The sequence below is a fragment of the Centrocercus urophasianus genome, unplaced genomic scaffold (assembly GCF_019232065.1).
Source record: "Centrocercus urophasianus isolate 14NV4802_14NV808 unplaced genomic scaffold, USGS_Curo_1.0 seq_30, whole genome shotgun sequence".
NCBI lineage: Eukaryota > Metazoa > Chordata > Aves > Galliformes > Phasianidae > Centrocercus > Centrocercus urophasianus.
In genome coordinates this window covers 4,460,334-4,480,551 of record NW_024884867.1, presented here as the reverse complement: position 1 = coordinate 4,480,551, position 20,218 = coordinate 4,460,334, and the positions used below count along the sequence as shown (strand labels likewise).

Genomic DNA, 20,218 nt, shown 5'->3' with positions numbered 1-20,218 from the left:
ATACTCTTCTCTTCTCTTCTCTTCTCTTCTCTTCTCTTCTCTTCTCTTCTCTTCTCTTCTCTTCTCTTCTCTTCTCTTCTCTTCTCTTCTCTTTTTCATACAGATATGAAATTCATTATGCTAGAGTTTTATTTCTTGCTCATGTCTAAACATTCTAACAGGAAATTTTGTCACTTAGTTTTAAGATCTACAGGATATAATTTTTTTTTTCTTGAAAAAACCCAAAAAACTAGATCACCTTTTTTCCTAACGTATTTTATAGTTCTAAGACATTTTGCTAGAGGTCTACAGGGTCCGTTCCTGCTCCAAGACCATACATACACCTGAAGAGTATCCAGAAATGTGTTTAACCAAATAACTTAAGGAGGCAAATGCAGGAAGGAAGGATTAAGCAGACCGAATGTTCATCAGTCACAAAAGAGAGATAAAGTAGAAGTCGATAATAAAATAAAATAATTGACTTGAAGGCTGATAGAGGAAAAGCAAGGTACACGGTTTGGGGCAATTCAACAAAATGTAGGTTCAAATCTTAGCAAAGGAATATAGGAAAAAGCATTCCAGCTATGTAAGTAGAAAAAACTATCGCAGGTGAAATGGTTGTGTGAGACATTCCTTCTGGAGACAGAATGGGAAGCTCAGTGGAGAACATCCTAGCAACTCCAGGCAGGAGGAAGGGCTGGCTGAACTGTTATTGCTGTGTGTAAAAGAGGTTCAGTGGTTCCTATAAAGCAAAGCACACTCTCCAGAGCTTCTGTGCCATCTAAGGACCTGGTTTCCAGGCTGGTGCATCAGCTTCTGGGAATGACATCAGACGTTTTCAGAAAAGAGTTTGTTTTGGAAATGTTTCCCTCGTTACATAAGCAAGCTGCAAATACCTAGAGATTATTGTACCCAGCAGAAGAAAACAAGTTGTGAAGTTCATTACAAATACAGTCTAAGTTTTTCCAGGTGACCACTAACAACTATGGCATGCTGTGTCACTAAATGCTTTGGATCATACCACCTGCTTCCAACAAATCACTGCACCAGAGATTCATGAATATTGCAGCAATCAGTTCCTCTCCTTGCGGATGGAGCTGTCACATCAGTTTGTTTTTAATGCTTTGACACAGGATTCATGCCCAGAAAAGTTATTTTTTGATTTTTCAGTATTTTTGTTATTTTTAGAATGTTTCGGATGCAGGAGAGCCTATTCACTAACACTGAAAAGGGATGAATTAACAGCACATTTGGAACAGTTTTGTCACAGCTCATAGGTCTCCATCACATCAGGAATTTTCTGCTATGTTTTACTCCCAGAACTCACAACTGAGATACCCACCTATATTTTTAAAAATAATTATGAGAATTGCAAGAAGAAGCACATTATAGTCCTCCCATTCTCAAAAAGCCTCCAAAATCCTTACTATGTCACTGTTTTTTCATGATCAGGCTGTATCCAAATACATGGACAGGACACAGAGTAAGACTGGAAGAGCTGGAGATGTTCTTGAGTCAAGAAAATTTATTTCAATAGCCGATAAAGTGCTTTTTAAGAAAGAAAATATCAAAATGCACAAAAGACAGGCAATAATTCTTTAAAGAGCTAAGGATTTGAGGAGGTATCATGGATTACAACAAAAATAAGTGTTAAAATGATGTCCAAGTAGAGGGATATCTCATTTGTGTGCACAAGGTAGCACTGAACCCCAGCAGTATTCCACTCAGCCACAGGCTCCCCACCTTGAGAAAGAGGTGAGCAGATTAGAGATGTGCCAAAGGGAAAAAACACAAGAGAAGTCAGACTGCAAGGATCAAGTGAGATTCTTCTAGAAAAGAGAAGCATGAAGAAGGAGGTTGTCATGGAGAAGACTGGAACAGCTTTTTTCACTTAGTAGGATAAGGCAGCAAGATTTCAGTGAGATTTTGGAAGGAAGTTTTAAAAGCTTCTGTTGCTTCCAGTCGAGTTCTTCATTGGGTTTGTGTTGTGGTTACCAGCTCAGAGGCAGCATCATATCAGCGTTCCTGTATCACTTCCAGCAAGCACAGCACTCAGAAGCAGTCTGAAGCTCCCACATACCTTGTTAGCTTGGTCTCCACACTGACTGCTACTGACCAACGCCATACAGAACCTGGCTGGAGAGCCCTTAGTGATGTTCCTGCAGCTGGACACTGTGGAGCACAGCTTCATTTTGCAGCTCAAAAATGTCCAATTTGAACACGGACTTGGGCTGAGAAAAGCTTTTAGCCTGCTCCATGATAGCACTCTGGGGATGTCAGCCCTCGTGAGCACCCGAGAAGCTCTTTGAGCATCGGTGTGAGGGAAGGAAGGCTTCTCCAGGTGTCACCTTTCCTCCGTTGGGGACCAGTGGAGGTTCTGACCAACAGACTTTTCAGTAATGGTGGATGGTTAATGGTGCTGAGCTTTCATTGACCAGTGAGAAATTGGTTGCTTTGTGGTCACAGATTTAAAAAGCCAGTTATGTGGCTGGATGTCCTCATCAAATTGACTTGCTTCAGAGATAGAAAGCCAGCAGACGTGAAGATGAATGATTGAACTGAGTCTCTTCCAGGCAGATTGTTTGACATCCAATAAAGCATTCCTCTTTCTCTGGGGCCAGTAACAGAACTCAGCACAGTCAGCCTATCCCATTAAACATGCAGGAAGTCAATCTCTGCCATACTTGATTGAAGTTAGCTATCTCAGAAGAGTCAGAAGAGTACTTTAGGCTTGCATAAGACTTATTTCCACAGAAAAGAGGTTAAACCATAAACGGAGTGGGTTTTTTTCCTCAACACATGCAGGAACATTACGCACTGCTTCTGTGAAGCGGTTGTGTCCTACCCCTCTTCACAAATAAATAATGTTTTCATAAATCATCAGTCCTGCAAACCAGTACTTGCTGTATGGGGGAGGGGGATCATCAGCTGGTAGTTCTTGCATAACAGTCCCTGGGTATAAAGCTAGAGGCCAGGGCTGGGATGCAGCTGGAGCAGGTTTGTGCAGCAATGTGGAAGGGACATGGAATGGGACTTAGAAATAGACAGGGAACAACAAAGACTTTTTTTTTTTTTTTGGAAAGGACGCAAACTCCTTCGTGACAAAGGAGACAATAGGAAAGGGAGAGAGTCTCCAAGTTATGGCAGAGAGAAGGAAAGGATTAGGATGGGCTGGAATGCAGAGCGTCCCTCTCACAGGAAATGGGACCATTGGAAAAAATCCTGATCTATTTCTATTTTTTTTTCACAAATAGACTTGTGGTTTATTTTGCACTGGGGAAAAAAAAAAAAAAAAAAAAACACCTACTTCAACATTTTCAAATTGCTCTGAGGAGAAAATAATGCAGATTGATATTTGAGTTTGATTTATTTTCTAACAGTAACCTGTTTCTGAGATAGATGTTTAAAGGCATGTGTGTGCAGACATTTGGCGCACAGCTGGCTGAGACACAGGGAGGCTGGCTGGGAAGTCGGGCTGAGAAAGTGGGATCTCAGTGGGATCCCCTTCATTCATCTGCTGCGGTCTGATGTTCCAGGCACCCAAACAAGCTGTAAATGACAGCCAAGACTAATTACCCAGACAACCCCTGGTACTCGGGCTAGCTTGTTTTAGCAAGAGGGTTAATTGCTGCTGAGTTCCAGCGATGCGCTGCTAATAAACGTGGGTAATAACAGAAGCCAGATGGATGCCAAAGGAACTGATCCCTGGATTCCCCAGTGCGAGGACCTGACACTGTGTATTAGCAGCAGGGAAGACTGCGGGCTGCTCGTTAATGTTAACATGGATACTTTCTTCCAGTTTTTCTGCTATCAAGAACAAAAGTAGGATTGAGCTGTATTTTGTTTAATGAGAGGAATGTTGATCTAGACCTCATCTGTGTCGGCTCACATTTACTTCAGCGGGGAAGACTGCAGCAGGAGTCAGTGAGGTGCAAAATCTCTCTGGAATGCAGGATTGGAGCAGTGTGATTGCCAACCCCAGTAGCATTCACTTCCCACACAGGCAGGGAAAGCCTGCTGGAGGACAGGGCTGGAGGGCTTCTGGGTGTACTGCAGGTCAGCAGGCTCCTGCAGTACCCAAAATTCCCACCCAAAGCACACAGTCAGTAAAGACAACATCACAAAGTTCTCCTTCCTACCCTGTACTTGGGCACAGCACCCAGAACCACATTCCAGTAGGTACTTGGGCACAGCAGGGCTGATGGCTGCAATTATCTACAGCAATCAGCGTTCACTGCAAGATCACCTTTGCCAGACAGTGAGCACTTCTACGATTCACTCCTCTGGAGAAAACCTATGTGTGCCTGTGTGCCTCCTGCCCTACTTTCAGCTGTGTTCGCTTGCATAGCAAACTCCAGACCACCCATGGCTTTTGGGGTGTTTTTCTCTGTTAGGGGTGTCCTAGGATTCAGGCATGTTTGGGTACAAAAGGGGAATGAATACCTGCTGCCAGCCAGAGGCAGCTGCTCACATCTGGAGCAGCAGCCCAGCACATGAGCTGAATTTTTCTCCCACAGTTATCCCTACCCAACTGGAGCAGTTAGTAGAAATCAAGACCTAAATGGTAAGGCATCCTTGTTTGGGCCTTTATCACAGCAGTGAATGTCTTGGAAAAGAATTCAAATCTATACAGATACTAAGATACTAACACATGAAAGCTTTGGATGTGGTGAGACTGGAAGCACAAAATATTCAAGACAAAGACAGAAGGCATAGAAGGATCTGGGCTGCAAAGTAACTTAAGAAGAGCAAGAGTTAAAGTATTTGCTATCTTGAAAGTGGTAAAAAGCATCTACAAGTCCTTGGGATTGTTCTTAATTATTTTATGAGCTTCTAGTCCTTCTAGCTAGGAAAACAGCCTTTCTGCAATAAATTGGGATGACAGTGCACATCTCCAAATGGCATACCATGGGAGTGTGGTCGTACTTCAACAGTTCTCATCTTTGTGACTTTCAGAGATATTTATGAGGTCTGAGAATGCAAAGAATACATACATACAGGAGAAATTCAAAGCCATACAATGATACAACTATTTTCCTAGCAGTTCAGGTGTGCAGATATCTTCTGGGATTTTTTAGCTTTCCCAAACGTGGCAAAGGAGGATAATACTCTTTCTTCCAGCAGTACCTAGAAATACAGATCTCTCCTGATTTGGAGATGTCCTTTACTGGCTCCACAGACCTTTGTGCTACATGCTTTCTTTACACTGGGAAGACAGCAGAGCAGGAGAACAAAGTCTACTCTAACTTGCTTTGTCACCTGCTAAACAAACAGCCGAAAATACCATCTGACAGGTGAGCTCACTTGTCTGACATGGCTTTCCACAGATTGTTAAACCTATTAATCCCAAACTTGCAGTCCAGTGTTTTTCTGTTAACATTCGGCTTAAAGATGCTGAATGCCCAATGAGTAGGGCAGCTCTCCAGTTAAAAAGAGGAAAGGAGCCAACTACCTGAGCTGCCAAGTCCAAAGGCTGTAAAATCTGTCTTGGTTAAAATGATAGAGGCTGAGTCACCATACATACCACAGATCTCATGTGTGTGCAAGCCCAGGGACAGATGCAATAACTCCATGTTGTTAAATTGATAATTTGAGTAATACGGACCAATACCTCACCACTGTCTGTGGGGTACAGATGGAGGACTACTAAAAAAAAGCTCTGATTTGGTTAGAAGCATTTCTAGTGCTTCTCCTGAACGTGTACACCAGTCTGCTGCAGAGCAGACTCTTTTAAATACAGCATCCTGAGATCGCCTTAAAACAAGAAGCAGAAAAACAACACCAGCTCCAGAATGCAAGAAGACAAGGTATTTAGGGGGAGCAACACCTGAGTGTACCTTGCAGAATCTGCAGTAAGAAGCATGTAAGTTGCAGAGAGGTAGTGCAGCCCTGAGAAGAACAGAGCTCTGGGTTCCTGCTGCACTCTCCTCCCAGCAGCCAACAGCATCTGTCTTCTCCTTCAGGCTTTGTCAGCTTCTTTGAGATCAGTGCTGGCAATGTGGGCTGGAACAACACCACCTTTGGTTGAGGTGTTCTGAGGTGGTGACAGCTTAGCCTTTAACACTCACCAGGTTTCTGAATACTGAAGCTCTGCTCATGTTATCTGCAATTGGCACAAAGGTAAAAAGCAACAGTTCTACACCCTGCTGTTCTAACATCTTGTCTGCTGCCTAAGTAAAGGTAGAAATCCAGTGGGAACCTGAGTTGAGAATCTCATGTTATTGTGGAGATATGGCTGAGATGAGAGGGAGCTTTCTCAGATATTCCTAATAGAAGCTTCTCTTTTAAACAAGGCAATCTTCTGTTTGAAGACAAGCTCTCCATGTAGGTATGCCTTTGCCCCATTCATGCTGGGCAGCCCAGCCAAGCTTAAACACATCAATCTTGACCTGATTTCAGAATGTATTTAAATGTAAGTCAGGAAGCTATCGGTGTGCTCTATGGGTCTTCCTTCACAAGAAGGAAGGCCTTTTACTTAAAATAGCTGGACTGCAGCCCAGGTCCACCTTAGTTGTAACTCCGTGCACATGTAGCTGCTTTGCAGAAACACTTGTGCTCCAGTAGTGTCTCTGAGCTCAGACCAGGCAGAGGCAGCAAGTGGAAAAACCCACTGTCCACTGTTCTGCCCTCCCTTTTTCACCCACAGAACAATTTGCAATGACATGAAGATTAGAGCACAGCTCAAAATGAGGGAGATGCACAGTGAGCCATTCCCAGATGTCAAAGTGGTGAATTACGAAAGGAAGATTTCCATACAAAATTTATTATTCAAGCCCTAGGTCAGATAATATAATTTGCTTCCAAAGTAAAACAGATTGAATACAGATCTGTTTCCTGAATCTCTTTTAAAAACAATGCTACTATTAAAAATAAAAAATAAAAAGATCACAACACATCTGATTTTTGTTTTTTTTTTTTCTGGAATTACAACCCCCTCTCACCCCTATTTTAAGCACTATTGTGAACATCCCGTTTCGCCCATCACAGCCTTGCTTTGCAGACAACAGCTTCTAACTGAACGCCTGTGCCTCAACCTGCAAGAAGAGGTTTCTGGGGATAACATATGGCAACTGGTCAGCGAATCAAAGCAGCACAACCAAGGAAGCAAGGTGTTTCCTCAAACCTAAATACAATGTATCTTATGAAACGTGGTTCATTCCTGCTCACAGCCTGGCAGTGCTGAATGCTGAGAAAGCAAGGCATGATGGCAGGTAGATGTGCTCTCACAGTGGGTATGCAGCCTCCAAACACAGCAGTCCTCCAGCTGAGGAGGCTGCTCCCTTCTCCAGAAAGCAGTCTGCCACCTTCATAGAGACACCAGCTCAAAGAATGACACCTCTGTTTTCTGATGCTCTCTCCGCTCCTTATCCTGCCCGACGTCTCTTTGGAAGCCTTTCTGTGCTACAGGCCTTCTGTGTGGTTTTCAGAGCATCCAGACACTGAACTGTGCCTTCCTAAGGTAACTCCGAGACAAAGTATCATCGAGACCACCCCTACTTGTTACCAGTCTTGCTTTGCACTCTCTAATAAGGAACCTAAAAGCCTTTCCTTTCGCCTTTCTTGGTGTGACTGTAGCACATCATCAGAAAGCTGTTTGATGCACTTCTGTAAAATGTTTTAGCTTCATTTTTAGAAGCCATGAAAATACTAAGAGTCAAAGGGATAAAACAGCATGGAACTGCAGGTGCCTCTCTATTGTGTGAGCCGGGACTGCTGCGTGTCAGCCCTGCAGCTTCAAACGGCATTCTCCACTCCTTGCTCGGGGCTGCGTGTGCTCACATGTGCCATGCAGATGGACGGTCAAGCTCTCTAGCACACGCAGTAAAACTTTGTTGAAAGTTCATGCGTCTGATTCCTGCCTGGAAACCGTCGGTGCAGAGCCCTGATTTCCCCTCTGCCTTCCCGTGAGTCACTCCGAGCAGCTCAGGCAGTGCCGGGTGCCCTCCGCAGCCTACGTGCGCCGCATCACAGCATCACAGAGCTCAGCGGCAGGCTCGGCTCAGGCTGCCTCTCGCCGCCCAATGGATTCACACCGTGTCATCGCTAAAAAAAAAAAAAAATCCCTTCTGCTTTTTTTTTTTTTTTTTTTTTTTCCCCCCAGTGGAAAAATATGGTGTGAAGATGGAAACGAGGAGTTAGAGATCGCTTTCAATTTGACTGAAGAACATCACAGATTATCATGCTCACAAGTCAAGTTTTTCCCTCACGTGTTATTAAAGTTATGCACACAGTTTAATTAAAAAAAAAAAAAAAGCACGAATTACTTGATTTGTCAAAAGGAAAAAAATGCATCATGCATCAATCAGGGCTAGTCTCCCCATTCTGCGGAATCCTGGACGGCAGCCCCACACGTGCGCGTGTAAGGCTGTGTGCGAGCCGCCCGGAGCAGCAGGGCCCAACTCCAGCGTGCAGTCAGTAACGCACGCTCTAAATATGCTCGCCGTCGTAACACCGAGCAGGAATAACGGCAGAAAGCGGCAGCCGCGCTCCGGCCGGGCCCTGGCACAGCGGAGCTGCTCGGTGCGCGGCCCTGCGGAGGAACCACCCCGATCCCCGCCCCGCAGGGCGCGGCCCCTTTAAGGCCGGCTCGGCGCAGCCCCGCGCGCACTGCAAGCCCCGCCATCCCTCGCGGTTCCTTCGCTCCTCTCCGCTCGCAGCCCCTCGCCGCCGCCATGCCCATGTTCACCATCCACACCAACGTCTGCAAGGACGCCGTGCCCGACAGCCTGCTGGGCGAGCTCACCCAGCAGCTGGCCAAGGCTACCGGCAAACCCGCGCAGGTGAGGCCCGGGGGGCGGGCGGGGAGCGCTACGCGCGGGGCCGCTCCTCGGGGCCGCGTGGGGATGAATGGGAAATGAGTGGGGAACGAATGGGGGGGTGGGAGCGCTACGGGGGGGCCGCGAGCCGAGCGTCGCGGGCCGGGCAATCGCAGCCCGGCAGTGCTGCCCCGCGGCGATGGGCTGCGCTGGGAGCTGCGGAGCCGGCCCGCCCCACCGGCCTCCATCTCTGCCGCGTGGCCGCGGTCCGAACGCAGCCTTCGCCATCCCCCTGGCCTCAGAGCCCGGCTCGTGGGTCGGTGCCACTCGCGCTGTGCTTCACCGCGGCCTCGGAAAGGACACGGCGCTATTGCATAACGCTCCGTGCTGTTAAGTGCTCTACCTGCAAAGAGGGCTGCGCGTTATTAACCCTCTTCCCTCTTTGTTCATTGCAGTACATAGCTGTGCACATCGTACCTGATCAGATGATGTCCTTTGGGGGCTCCACGGATCCCTGCGCTCTCTGCAGCCTCTACAGCATTGGCAAAATCGGAGGGCAGCAGAACAAGACCTACACCAAGCTGCTGTGCGATATGATTGCAAAGCACTTGCACGTATCTGCAGACAGGTAGGGTTGGGATGTGGTCCTTTTCAGCTGCTGCTTTGGAAACTTCATTGAAAACATAAAGAGCCAGCAATAAGTGCTTAGGAGAACACAAAGTAATCTCTTGCAGCTCTTCATGTCTGTTTTAAAGTTTGTTGCCTGCATCTTTCCCTTGGAAGTTCTCCAGAAAGCCTTGTAGGAAAGAACACCTGAGCGTTGGCAGAGTCCACAATGCAGATTCATTCACTCTTGGGGTCTGATGTTTCCTCATGGTGGGGCCTGAAAGCACGAGGGAGAAGCAGTAGTAGGCTGGAGCTCACAGGCAAGTAGGAATTAGCAGGCTGCAGACAGTTCATGCACAGGTGGAGCTTTGGGGAGTGCCCATGTGCAGCAGTGATAGGCAGAACCAGCCTGCTGCCTCACATCCACGTGTTGGAAGGAAGAAGCACAGAGCCTCTGGGCTGTGTGTTGGTCTGCTGTGTGAGACTGCAGTGCTCTGAAACAAGAGGTTGGTCTCTGGAATTGTGGACAGGCTGCTACCCAAAAGGTGCCCGAGTTCTTCCTGACTGAAGAGCTTGTATTGGATAGAAAGAATGGTTCCAGAGGCTCCAGGAGTATCAGCTGATGGAGGTTATCACACAATGTTAAATGGGTTTCAGTAAAAACTCTTGTTTCTGGGAGGCAGGAGAGCACTCTCCTCTATCCTGTTGCCTTGTCTCACTCATTGCTTACAGAAACTAGCTAATAACTCATTTTTTGTGTATTCCTGTGCTTCTTCTGCAGGGTGTACATCAACTACTTTGACATAAATGCTGCCAACGTGGGCTGGAACGGTTCCACCTTTGCATAGAGCTCTCCCTCCTGTGCCCAAAGGCTGCTCCCATTCCTTCCCTCATGCTGCCCGTTAGAGACCACCACACAGCCAGCCCTGTGCTATTTGTGTGCACTCACGGATGGATGGCTCCTCGTTAGTGTGTTTCAGTACTGCTGCTTCAACATTCCTCTGTTTTCTCTGTGTAGAAAACAAATAAAGATTTAGAAATAAGCTGTCTGGTGTGGCCTTCAGTTGTGGATGGGGCTGGGTGATTGCTGTGGTTGTTAAAACAAATGGAGGATTTTGATTTGTTTCCACGCGTAGGAGCTGGTACTTCACAGTTATGCTGCAGGGGAGTGCAGCAGTGCCACAGGGCCGTCTCTACCTCACTGTGCTCCGTAGGTGCGCTTAGACCTCTGTTGCCCTAGACATGCTTAGGCCGTCCTGCAGTCAGCGCCGCGCCGGGCTCACGGCTTCGACGTTCCCCTCGGCCGCCATCTTGGCTCCACCTCCCCTCAGGGCGCGGGCGTTCCCGACTCCTCGGCGCCCTCTCCCGCCTTTCTGGAGTCTTCCGTCGCGCGAGATCGTGACGTCATCACGGGGCGCCCCACTCAGGCGGCCATGGCGCTGTTCGCGGTCAGCAGGTGGGCGGCGCGGCGCGGGGCTACGGCCATGCGTGGCGGCCGTGCGTGACGGGCTGCTTGTCGGCCGTTTCAGGTACGTCGGAGAGGAGGAGGAGGAGGAGGAGGATGCGAACCACGAGGCGCAGGAGGAGCGGGCTCGGACCCTGCTGGAGCGGCTCCGTGAGCAGGCGAAGGCCCGGCAGCTGAGGCGGCAGCGGGAGCTCGGCGGAGCGGGGCCGGAGGATGGAGCCGCGGAGGGGAAGAGAAACGTAGAAGGCGCCGCGCAGGGCCGGGAAGGGCTGAGGAAGGAATGCGAGGGCGGCAGTGCGGTACTGAAGAGGAAGAGAGAGAGAGAGCCGGGCCCTGGGGCAGGTAACGGTGACACTGCCGCCCTCACCGCCATCTGCTTCCTGAGCAATTCCTTTTCTAGCAGAAAACACGATATTGCAAACATCGGGGACCGGTGCAGTGTAAGGGAAAGAGGGCTGCGTGTCAGCACGGTGCTCAGCTGCCCCTGTAACACCAAAGCAACGTTTGGCTCTTGTGCTTGAATTCGGGGATAAGCTTGGTTAAGTTCTGTGATGGAAAACATTCCCCGTATCCCTTTTCTGTGGCACGTTGTGATCTATAGCTCTGCGTTGCTGTTACCTAGATTCTGAAGGAGACACCAAACAGCGGGAAGACAGGAGCAACCTTAAAAAAAAATCCTCTAAAAGGAAAAAGAGGGATGAGGGATCTGAAGGGGCTGACGCGAGGAAGAAGGAGAGCAGTGAAGGAGCTGAAGGAAACCAAAGTGCAGAGGAGGAGCTGCCCTCGGCAGCCTTGGAGGAAGAAGCACAACCACCACCTTCCAGCCTGGCAGTTCTTGGAGATTATGATAAAAAGCCTGTGCAGAAGGTAATTGCCTTGACTGAATTTTGATGATAGCTAGGAATGAAAAGGTGCCTTATTAGCATGTATTTAGTATATAGCTTTGTCTGTTTGGTGGCAAAAAGCACCTTGCTACTCTCTTTTTCTCTCACCTCAGGTACAGCCCTTCTTGCCACACTGGCTTGCTCAACCCAAGCTAGTGCAAAAACGTATTAAAGAGAATCTAATTCCAATCAGAGATGTCCCAGGAATTCACCCCAAGCTGTTGAAAAAGCTGCAAATGAATGGAATAGAGTCCTTTTTTCCAGGTACCTTGTTAGTGCTCTTCTTTCTCTAAATTTGTTTACATATTTCCTTCACTCTTGCTCTATGAGTTGTGTAGTCAATGAGATGAAGCATGAAACAAAAGCAAGCTTAATGCATTAATGAATTCAGTTTTTAACCTCTGTTTTCATGAGGTGTGTGTTCTAGTAATTGAGGTAATTACTAGTATTTTATATATATTTTATAATTACTAGTATGACTAGTAATCTAGTCATAAATGCAGCTACACAAAATGTTTTGAAGCAATAGCTCCCAGAAACCGAAAGAGGGAGAGCTTGCTTTTGTTATTCCACTTCTTCTACTTAGTTCCCTGGCTGCTAAACCTCACAGATGAAACAGGATTGCTGGTTTGTGAGGACAAGTTGTGAGGCAGGGAAATAAGAGAGTTCACAGCTGGCAGTCATAGCTGTTGTTTTTACAGGACTGTTTGTTTCAGTCCTTGTAGCAAACTCTCTTGCAGCAAACTTGAATGACTTCAAAGCCTATGGAAAGTGTTTGTTTTGCTCCTTGGCAGGTAATGCTGATTTTCCTTGGTGCATATCTTGTGTACTTCAAAAAAAAGGATGCTCACAGACAAGTATCCGTGGGTTTTAAGTCTGCCCAGTACCATCCCAATATGAATACAACAATATGGGCATGTGTTGAAAACAGTATTTGACAGAGTAACATCTATTCTGAGCGTAAGAAATAGCTGAATTCTTGGGGAAGGAAATCTCTGTGCCCAGTGCTAAGCTCACAAATGAAAAAGACCTGGAGGAAAAAGCAGACAGTATCTGTACTGGTTCTACTTCTTCTAGTCTTACACCCGCAGCAGCAGTGGTACAGATGTGGACACAGATTTGTTGTATACAACGTGGATTTCCTAGATAAACCAGTCTTAGTCTAGTTAATTAACTCTGCAAGTAATGTGTGTTTCCATTTCTGTTCAGTTCAGGCAGAGGTGATACCTGCTGTTCTGCAGAGTGCATCCAATGGGTATTTGATGGGGCAGGGAGGATACCGCCCCAGGGACATCTGTGTCTCAGCACCCACTGGCAGTGGAAAAACCCTGTCTTTTGTCATCCCAATAGTGCAGGTGAGTTTTTACTACCAGCAAAATACCTGTAGGGAAAACGTGGAGTTGCTTTTGTTCAGGCAAAACTTGAACTTAAAAGTAGATGAGAAAGCCGAGAAACTTGTGAATGCCAGTCAGCAGGGATTTTTTGCTCAGAGCTGTCTGAAGGGTCTACATGAACCCACTTGTGCTCACTGCTTTTTTGCAGACAGCTGACAAAACACGAGGAGTTGAAAGGGAATAAAACAGAAATGTAAAACTCTGGGAGGACGTGTGAAGCCTCTCTCTTCTCATTAGTTTAAAGAAACTCCTTCTCACCCCGTTGTGTTAGGGCCTTATTTGACCTTTGTTTTTACAGGTTCTGCTGGATAGGGTAGTTTGCCAAGTGCGAGCTCTGGTTGTTCTGCCCACCAAGGAACTGGCTCAACAGGTAAGTAGCTCTTCACCTTTCTTGCTGAGCAGAACTGTGCTGAAAGAAGGGCTGACGCAGTAAATATTTGCATGGCTGTTCAGGAAAGCAGGCTGAATGCTCTGTCAGTGGGATTGTTAATGAAAAGTATCAGTTTCACTGATTTTCTTGCAGCTAACAAAGCCCGTCTCTTTACAGGTGAGTAAAGTGTTCAACATTTACACCGATGGGACAGGTCTGAAGGTTGTATTGATTACTGGCCAGAAATCTTTCGCAAAGGAGCAAGAAATGCTTGTCCAGAAAAAGTAGGTTGTGGTCTTTTGATAAGGTTTATAGAGGTTGTAAACTCTAATCCCCACAAGCAGAGGTCAAACTGTTGTATTGCACCATCGTGCGAGAAGATTTTGGATAGTGGGTTTATATGCTAGAGGTTGTTTTTGTTTTTCTTTCCCAGGTGCCTGCTTCAGTTCTTTCTTGCAGTTGTTACATTTTTCAGATTTTTAGGTCTCTTCACTACCTGAGTAGAACAAAACACTGTGTGCCCACAGAAACAACTGACTGACTGCTTTTTGCTGCAACTTTCCTTAAGTGTTCTTTTCTGACTTGCATCCAAGAATGTTACTTTTTGTTTAAACGGGGTACAATGGAGAGCAGGATTTAGTGCCCAGTATTGCTTTTGTTTGCTGGTAAATTGGATATTTGAATTGCAATTCTAAAATTACTATAAATGAAAAAACACGTGGAAAATCTTCGGGCCTTCTTAACAAAGATCTCTGTTACATGCTTTACTGCATGGGGAGCAACTTACTGATGAGCAGCTTGTTCTTGCAGGGTGACAGGCTACTGCAGCCTTGCTGATATTATTGTGGCCACACCAGGGCGGCTCGCAGATCACATCACCAAGACCCCAGGGTTCAGCCTGACGCAGCTTCGCTTCCTGGTGAGTCACCTCCACACGTCTCCCATTGCAGAGCAGGGGCTGTTGGGTCTGTAATTCTTGCTTTGTTCTTGCATAGGGCATAAATATATCTGTTGGAACTGTTGTGTGTACTTGGTTCGTGCTTCAGGCAGTTCATGCAGCTGCCTTAAGATGAGAAGTTCTATTCCCACTCATGACGCTTACTTACCCTTGCAGACACAAAAAATAGTGTGTGGTGGTGTTTTTTTCTCCCCAGGGTTAATTATTAGGGTTTCAAGTTAATTCCACCATATTGGAATCTGTATAGAGACATGGCTTCCATCTTAATTAGGGTTTGAAGTATTTTCTCTTAAATACAAGCATGTATTTGCAAAAGTGCAAATGAACTTGTGTGTAGTTTGAGTGTCCGGTTGGCTTCTGAGCAACTGAAATGAAAGCAGAATTCGGTTTTGGGATAGAAATGTGTGCCTTCATTTGAGAAAAGATGGGCAAAGTAAGCATTTCTGTTGACAAGAAGCTTTTATACGTCTTGGATTCTGGCTCACTGTTATAGATTTAAATAAATAAATGAGCTGCCACGTTCAAGACAGTGTTTAACATGTAGGTTTTTTTGTCTTTGTGGCTACAGATCATAGATGAAGCTGACCGTATGATTGATGACATGCACCAGAATTGGCTGAACCAAGTTGTCAAAGCTGCATTCCACGCAGAAAATGAAGCTGGTTCCAGTACACTTTTTCAGAGGACCAAACCAGGGCCTGTAACAGCAGCTGGGTAAGCTGCAAAATGCATTTCTTTGAACTGTTTGCAAGGATATTCAGAGAATTGTCTGCCAAAGTGAGGCAACTACTTCTTCAAAGCTTGAAAAAGCAGGCAGTGAACAGCTGGTATTAAAGGATGTCTTTTAGGCTGAAATCTAAGTATTGTCTTCTTCAGGCGTTCCTCAACTAGACTAAAGCAGCATCCAAAGAATACACAAATAGTGCAAGTCTCTGAATCATTTACACAGCAAACAATAGCACTGCCCTCTGACATACTTGAGTAATTTGAAGGGAAGTGCTGAACTGTGCATCTGCAGCTGCTCTTTTCAAATAGCATGGCAGAGATGCATCAGAAACCGAGATCAGCAGCGAAAGAAGGAAGCGACTCGGATTGGGGCAGGGGTGACTGGGGCGCAAGGTAACAAATGAGGGTTGAGCAGTTGAGTTGAGAATGCTGATCCAGTTCCATCTGTGAGCTCCACTGTTAAAGGAGAGTGGGAAAGATCTTACCAGTGTGGGAAATGGGTGTCAAAAAGAGTTAATTGTTTCCCTCATAACATCATCTGAAGGCACGTGGGGGGGATTCCTTTGCCCTGTCCTCAGAGTTCAGTTTCCATATGCTGTTCATTTCAGCTGCTGTTACCCTCAGATACCCTTACAGAAACTGCTGTTTTCAGCTACGCTGACCCAGGACCCAGAGAAGCTGCAGCAGTTGGGCTTGTTTCAGCCTCGCCTCTTCACGTCTGTCTACTCTGAGAAAAAAACACTCGGAGATGGAACAGAGACCAAACAGGATTCTGAAGAGAAGTACACCCTGCCTGAGGGGCTGTCGGTATGATATGAATTCTCTTGCAAATGTAGAAGTAACCTATTTGGTAGCTGTTGGAAAAAAGAAGGTGTTTGAGTAAATTAGACTTTGAGATTAGTTTAACGCTGGGATATCTAGTGATGTTTGTAGCCTATGAATAAATACACCTTTCCTTCAATGACTCGTGTTACAGAGATGCCGAGAGAAAGTGGCTTTGGGAGTTTTTGTGACTCCAAGAGCTCTGCCTTCACTCAACTGTTTTCTCATTTATGTTTGTTTGGTTAGGACTGGAATTCTTTAAAATTAAACTCTTCATACCAAATTAAATTTGCTTGCAAAAGGGAGTGGAGATAAGCAGCAATGTACACTTCTCAACTGCCCGTCTCAAGTTGTATTTTACACATGCATTCTAAGGCATGTGAGTACAAATCCATCTGTAGACCAGAAGGCAGTGTGTGTTGTTACTTGCCACAGAGAAGTGAGAGCACTAGAACAACATAGGTCTCCTGCCTCTGCCTGGTGCTGTGTTGCTGTGACTTGTTCTAAATAGGGGGTGGCACTGTGGGAACTGGTTTTGTTGCAAAACATCCAAGTCTATGTAGGTTATGGACAGGTAGTAAGTTTCAGGGAAGAAAGCCCTGGCAAGAACTAATTTGTCTCTGAACTTCTTCCCTGATGACTGCAGCAAAGTTACATGCCTTGTGACCTGAATTCCAAGCCGTTGCTCCTCTTGCACTTCATGCTGACAAAGAAGTTCACCCGTGTGTTGTGTTTTACCAACTCCAGAGAGGCTTCTCACAGGTGAATATATTCCTGAGGCCATTTGGCAGATAGCTGCCACGGTGGTGTTACAGTGAAGTGGTGAGGTGATGGTTTCTGTCCCATCCACCTGCAGATTGTTCCTGCTTGTTCAAGCTTTTGGTGGAATCACTGTGGCTGAGTTTTCTTCTCGGTTAGCTCCAAACGAGAGACAGAGAACCATGAAGGAATTTGAACAAGGAAAGATACAACTGTGAGTATCTTAAATGAGTTTCCTGTAAGTCTCAGGACATACACTATTTCTAGTGTGAAACTAGTTAGAATTAAGAGGATATTTAAACAGGGCTCCCCTGTAAAACAGCGTGCAGGAATGAGTTGAAAAACGTGGGACCTGGCTCAGATTGGCAGCTGGGTTTACAATCCATGCTATCCATTTCCATCCATAATTTTGATTCACTTTGTGATGTTCATAACTGTATTGGGATTGCATCTGTGAAATGTCCCCCAAAAGAAGGTAAATGTTTATTTTTTGGATTTGCTTTTTGTCCAAACCTTGTATTTAAATTCTTCCTTGATTACTGGCTGACACCTCACTGTCTGCATTCAGTACCTTTAAGGAATGCTCAGATGTTTACAGGTTTGTAACCTGTGGTCTGCTGGCAGCTGTCTGGCTCAGTGCTGCATGCTTGGAGAGCCTGGAAATGCTCTATAGCTTTTCATATGTAACTGTAGTGGCACTTAGAACAGGCAGCTAATGCCAGTTACACCCTGTGACTTACAGTGCTGCTTGAATGCTTAGTGCTCAGAAGTTGACTGCCCAGTTTTAACAGAGATTAGCAGTAGCTGTGCTGTGTTCAGCTGTTTTCTATGTGTTTGTGGAATGGCAGAGATGCTACCTGAAAATAACTGTATGTACATTCAAAACCAGGTTAATCAGCACAGATGCCACTGCTCGAGGGATTGACATTAAAGGAGTGAATTGTGTAATAAACTATGACACACCTCAGTTCATCAGGACTTACATTCACCGGTAAGACAAAGCAGGGGCAAAAGGGAGATGTTGGAGCCTGGTGCTCTCTGAAATACTTCGTATAAGCGACATGCACTTAAAAAAATCCAGAGCTGAAACTCCTTTTAACTTCAGTGTAGAGCTAACTTCTTAAATCAGAAGCTAATTCATGGCATCATGAGAGCAATGTAGTATTAAAACAGAAATCTAGCACCTTTTATATAAAATGTGTTATATAGGAGCTAGAAACATTGTCCTGAAGAATGTCAAGTTGGGTTTCCAGAGGCTCAGAACACTGCAGAGGCTCAGCAGCTGTAAATGGACTCTGGAAATGTTCATCCTTTGTAGCACATGGCTAGCCCTGTTAAACATGAAAATCCAGACTTTCTCCTAAATCTGGAGAGTTTCACAGTCAGGCTCCTGAAGCAGATGTGGCAGTGACTACTGCATGAGTGAACTGACCTGATGTTCCTTCTCCTGATTTCAGTGTTGGAAGAACAGCTCGTGCAGGGAAAGCAGGCTTAGCTTTCAGCATGGTCCTCAGAATCCAGGTATGTCATCGGTATGAGATTCATTTGAAATGGAAAGGTGGAGGACTGTAAGGAACAGGAAGTTCATGTTACTTTTCACCTTCTCCAGTCAGCTGTTTTGTACTTGGAAAATCTTTATTCAGTCACTCTGTGACTGGGCAGAAAATCCCAAAATGTGCTCATTTTCCAGCTGAAATGAGAGACAGCAGGCTGCCCCCTGCGAAGGGGAGGCACTCACTTCTTTTTCTGCTGTGTCTGTTTTGTTGTGCAGGAACGCAGGTTTCGGCAGATGTTGAAGGATGCTGGCATTCCAGACATAAAGCAGCACTTGGTCAAGGGCAAGTCGTTAAAGCCACTGGTGCAGCAATATGAGGAGGCTCTGTCTAAACTAGAGAGGACAGTCAAGGTAACTGAGAGAGGGAAGAACAGCAGAAAATGGGGAAGGAAATTAAAAATTTAAAGCTACAGTTTACAGTTCCTTGCAAGTCATGACAAGCACAAGTATTAGTGTCCAGAAGCCTTCTCTTGGACTGAGACATATCTGTTTGGGTGTGAAGGAAAGCATTTTCTGCAGACCTTTACACACCAGTAGGAAAGTTGAGAGCTTTTGGACAGAAGCAGGATAGCATTTAACTTGCCACGATGGTGGGCAAGGGAACTGTAACGGATAGTTTTGTGCTGTGATTTGTGTAAGTGTTCTGCTCTCTTCTTTGAGGACATGACAAACTTTTGTTCTTGAAGAATTACGATTTTGAGTTGCAGATTTGGATTATTAGGGGCAGAGCAGAACAGATCATGATACTGTTACTTTGCTGCCCAAAGTGCCTTCTGTATGGCCCTGGGCAGGAACATTTCCAGTCATCTTCTCAACTTTAATTTTGAACAGGTCGAGCGAGCACAGAAACGAGTCTGAATGAACGCAGGCAGAGGTGGTTGTGTTTCATGGCACGGAAGATAACCAGCACAGTAACAAGGAGATGTGGTTCCTGAGCTCGGTGCTCATCTCCTCAAGCTTATCTTGTCTAAAATCAGCTGTTACATGCCTCATTCTCGTTTCAAGGACACAGGAAACAGGCTTAATTTACTGGCTTTCAAGAAGCAAATGCAATTGTTTTTGAAGAGGATTTTGCATCATTGCCCAACTGGCATATTGACAGCTGCCTCCAGTGAACAGAAGAGCCATGTCCACTTCTTGGTCACGGGTCCGATGGAGCTGCTGGTCACCAGATGTGTGGGTTGTGCCTTTTTTGCCTCTGAAATTGGACAGCTCAGTTCTGCCATGCTGTGCAAGGAGCTGCATCCTCATGAAAGCATAAGAATGCATGCAGTGCAGTGCCTGGAGCAGAATCCTGTTCCAAGAACCGTTGTAGGTTGAATGAACTGCAACTTTTAAATAAATAGACATAGTATATTTTAAAAAGATTTTATATATACTATCCTAAAGTTTCTGAAATACAGAGGTGATGACAGTGGATTTTTGGTTGTATTGCTGTGTCTTTTTGTTATTTCCTTGCCTGCATTGTTTCCTTCCTTTAGTACAAGGGATAGCATCAGCTGTGCTAAGTGTTACTGTTAATGCAGACTAAAACATCTCATGTCTACTATGAATTTAAAAGCCTTAATTCTATATTTACCTCTGGTATTTTCAGCCCCTGACTAACAACTGCCCTGTGGTTGTAGCCTCCACCTGCCCTTGGAGACCTGCAGGAAGAGATCCAGCTCTGGCTTTTGTTGTAAAAAAATGTAAACGTACACCATCGTTGGCAATACATTGATGGAGAAAAAATAAAAGGGAGGGTATTGGAAAGCTTGGAGGGATGCAAGTCGGGGAAGGTGTTCACATGCTGTAAGCACAGCAGGAGCAACATGTGACTGTCACAGCAGCCAAGCCTGCATCTGTCCTCCTGCTCGGGTGCTGTACCAGCCTATCAAGTTGGTTTTGCTTAGTAATGGAGGAGATGTGTTCAACCCCCTACACCAGAACTGCAAGTTCCCATGA

At 45.8% G+C, this 20,218-nt stretch overlaps 2 protein-coding genes across 2 annotated transcripts; both read left to right on the top strand.

The window, feature by feature from the left end:
- Positions 1-8,578: 8,578 nt before the first annotated feature.
- Positions 8,579-10,384, top strand: MIF (macrophage migration inhibitory factor). The gene is made up of 3 exons (XM_042828928.1): positions 8,579-8,759; positions 9,191-9,363; positions 10,123-10,384. Exons 1-3 carry the CDS (start codon positions 8,652-8,654, stop codon positions 10,187-10,189), a joined length of 348 nt encoding a protein of 115 aa, XP_042684862.1. The 5' UTR covers positions 8,579-8,651; the 3' UTR covers positions 10,190-10,384.
- A 199-nt stretch (positions 10,385-10,583) lies between these two features.
- On the top strand, positions 10,584-19,641 carry DDX51 (DEAD-box helicase 51). Its single transcript, XM_042829080.1, has 15 exons — positions 10,584-11,148; positions 11,429-11,673; positions 11,804-11,954; positions 12,900-13,045; positions 13,383-13,454; positions 13,632-13,738; positions 14,265-14,373; positions 14,981-15,126; positions 15,747-15,945; positions 16,607-16,722; positions 16,817-16,933; positions 17,609-17,710; positions 18,177-18,240; positions 18,491-18,625; positions 19,106-19,641. Exons 1-15 carry the CDS (start codon positions 10,584-10,586, stop codon positions 19,130-19,132), a joined length of 2,301 nt encoding a protein of 766 aa, XP_042685014.1. The 3' UTR covers positions 19,133-19,641.
- Positions 19,642-20,218: the final 577 nt, after the last annotated feature.

Bases quoted from the DNA above. Each gene is read 5' to 3' on its own strand.
- MIF (XM_042828928.1), top strand. From the start codon at position 8,652: ATGCCCATGTTCACCATCCACACCAACGTCTGCAAGGACGCCGTGCCC. The intron at 8,760-9,190 runs GTGAGGCCCGGG...TGTTCATTGCAG, and splicing joins CTACCGGCAAACCCGCGCAG to TACATAGCTGTGCACATCGT. The intron at 9,364-10,122 runs GTAGGGTTGGGA...CTTCTTCTGCAG, and splicing joins TTGCACGTATCTGCAGACAG to GGTGTACATCAACTACTTTG.
- DDX51 (XM_042829080.1), top strand. From the start codon at position 10,584: ATGCTTAGGCCGTCCTGCAGTCAGCGCCGCGCCGGGCTCACGGCTTCG. The intron at 15,127-15,746 runs GTAAGCTGCAAA...TGTTCATTTCAG, and splicing joins GGGCCTGTAACAGCAGCTGG to CTGCTGTTACCCTCAGATAC. The intron at 18,241-18,490 runs GTATGTCATCGG...TTTGTTGTGCAG, and splicing joins GCATGGTCCTCAGAATCCAG to GAACGCAGGTTTCGGCAGAT.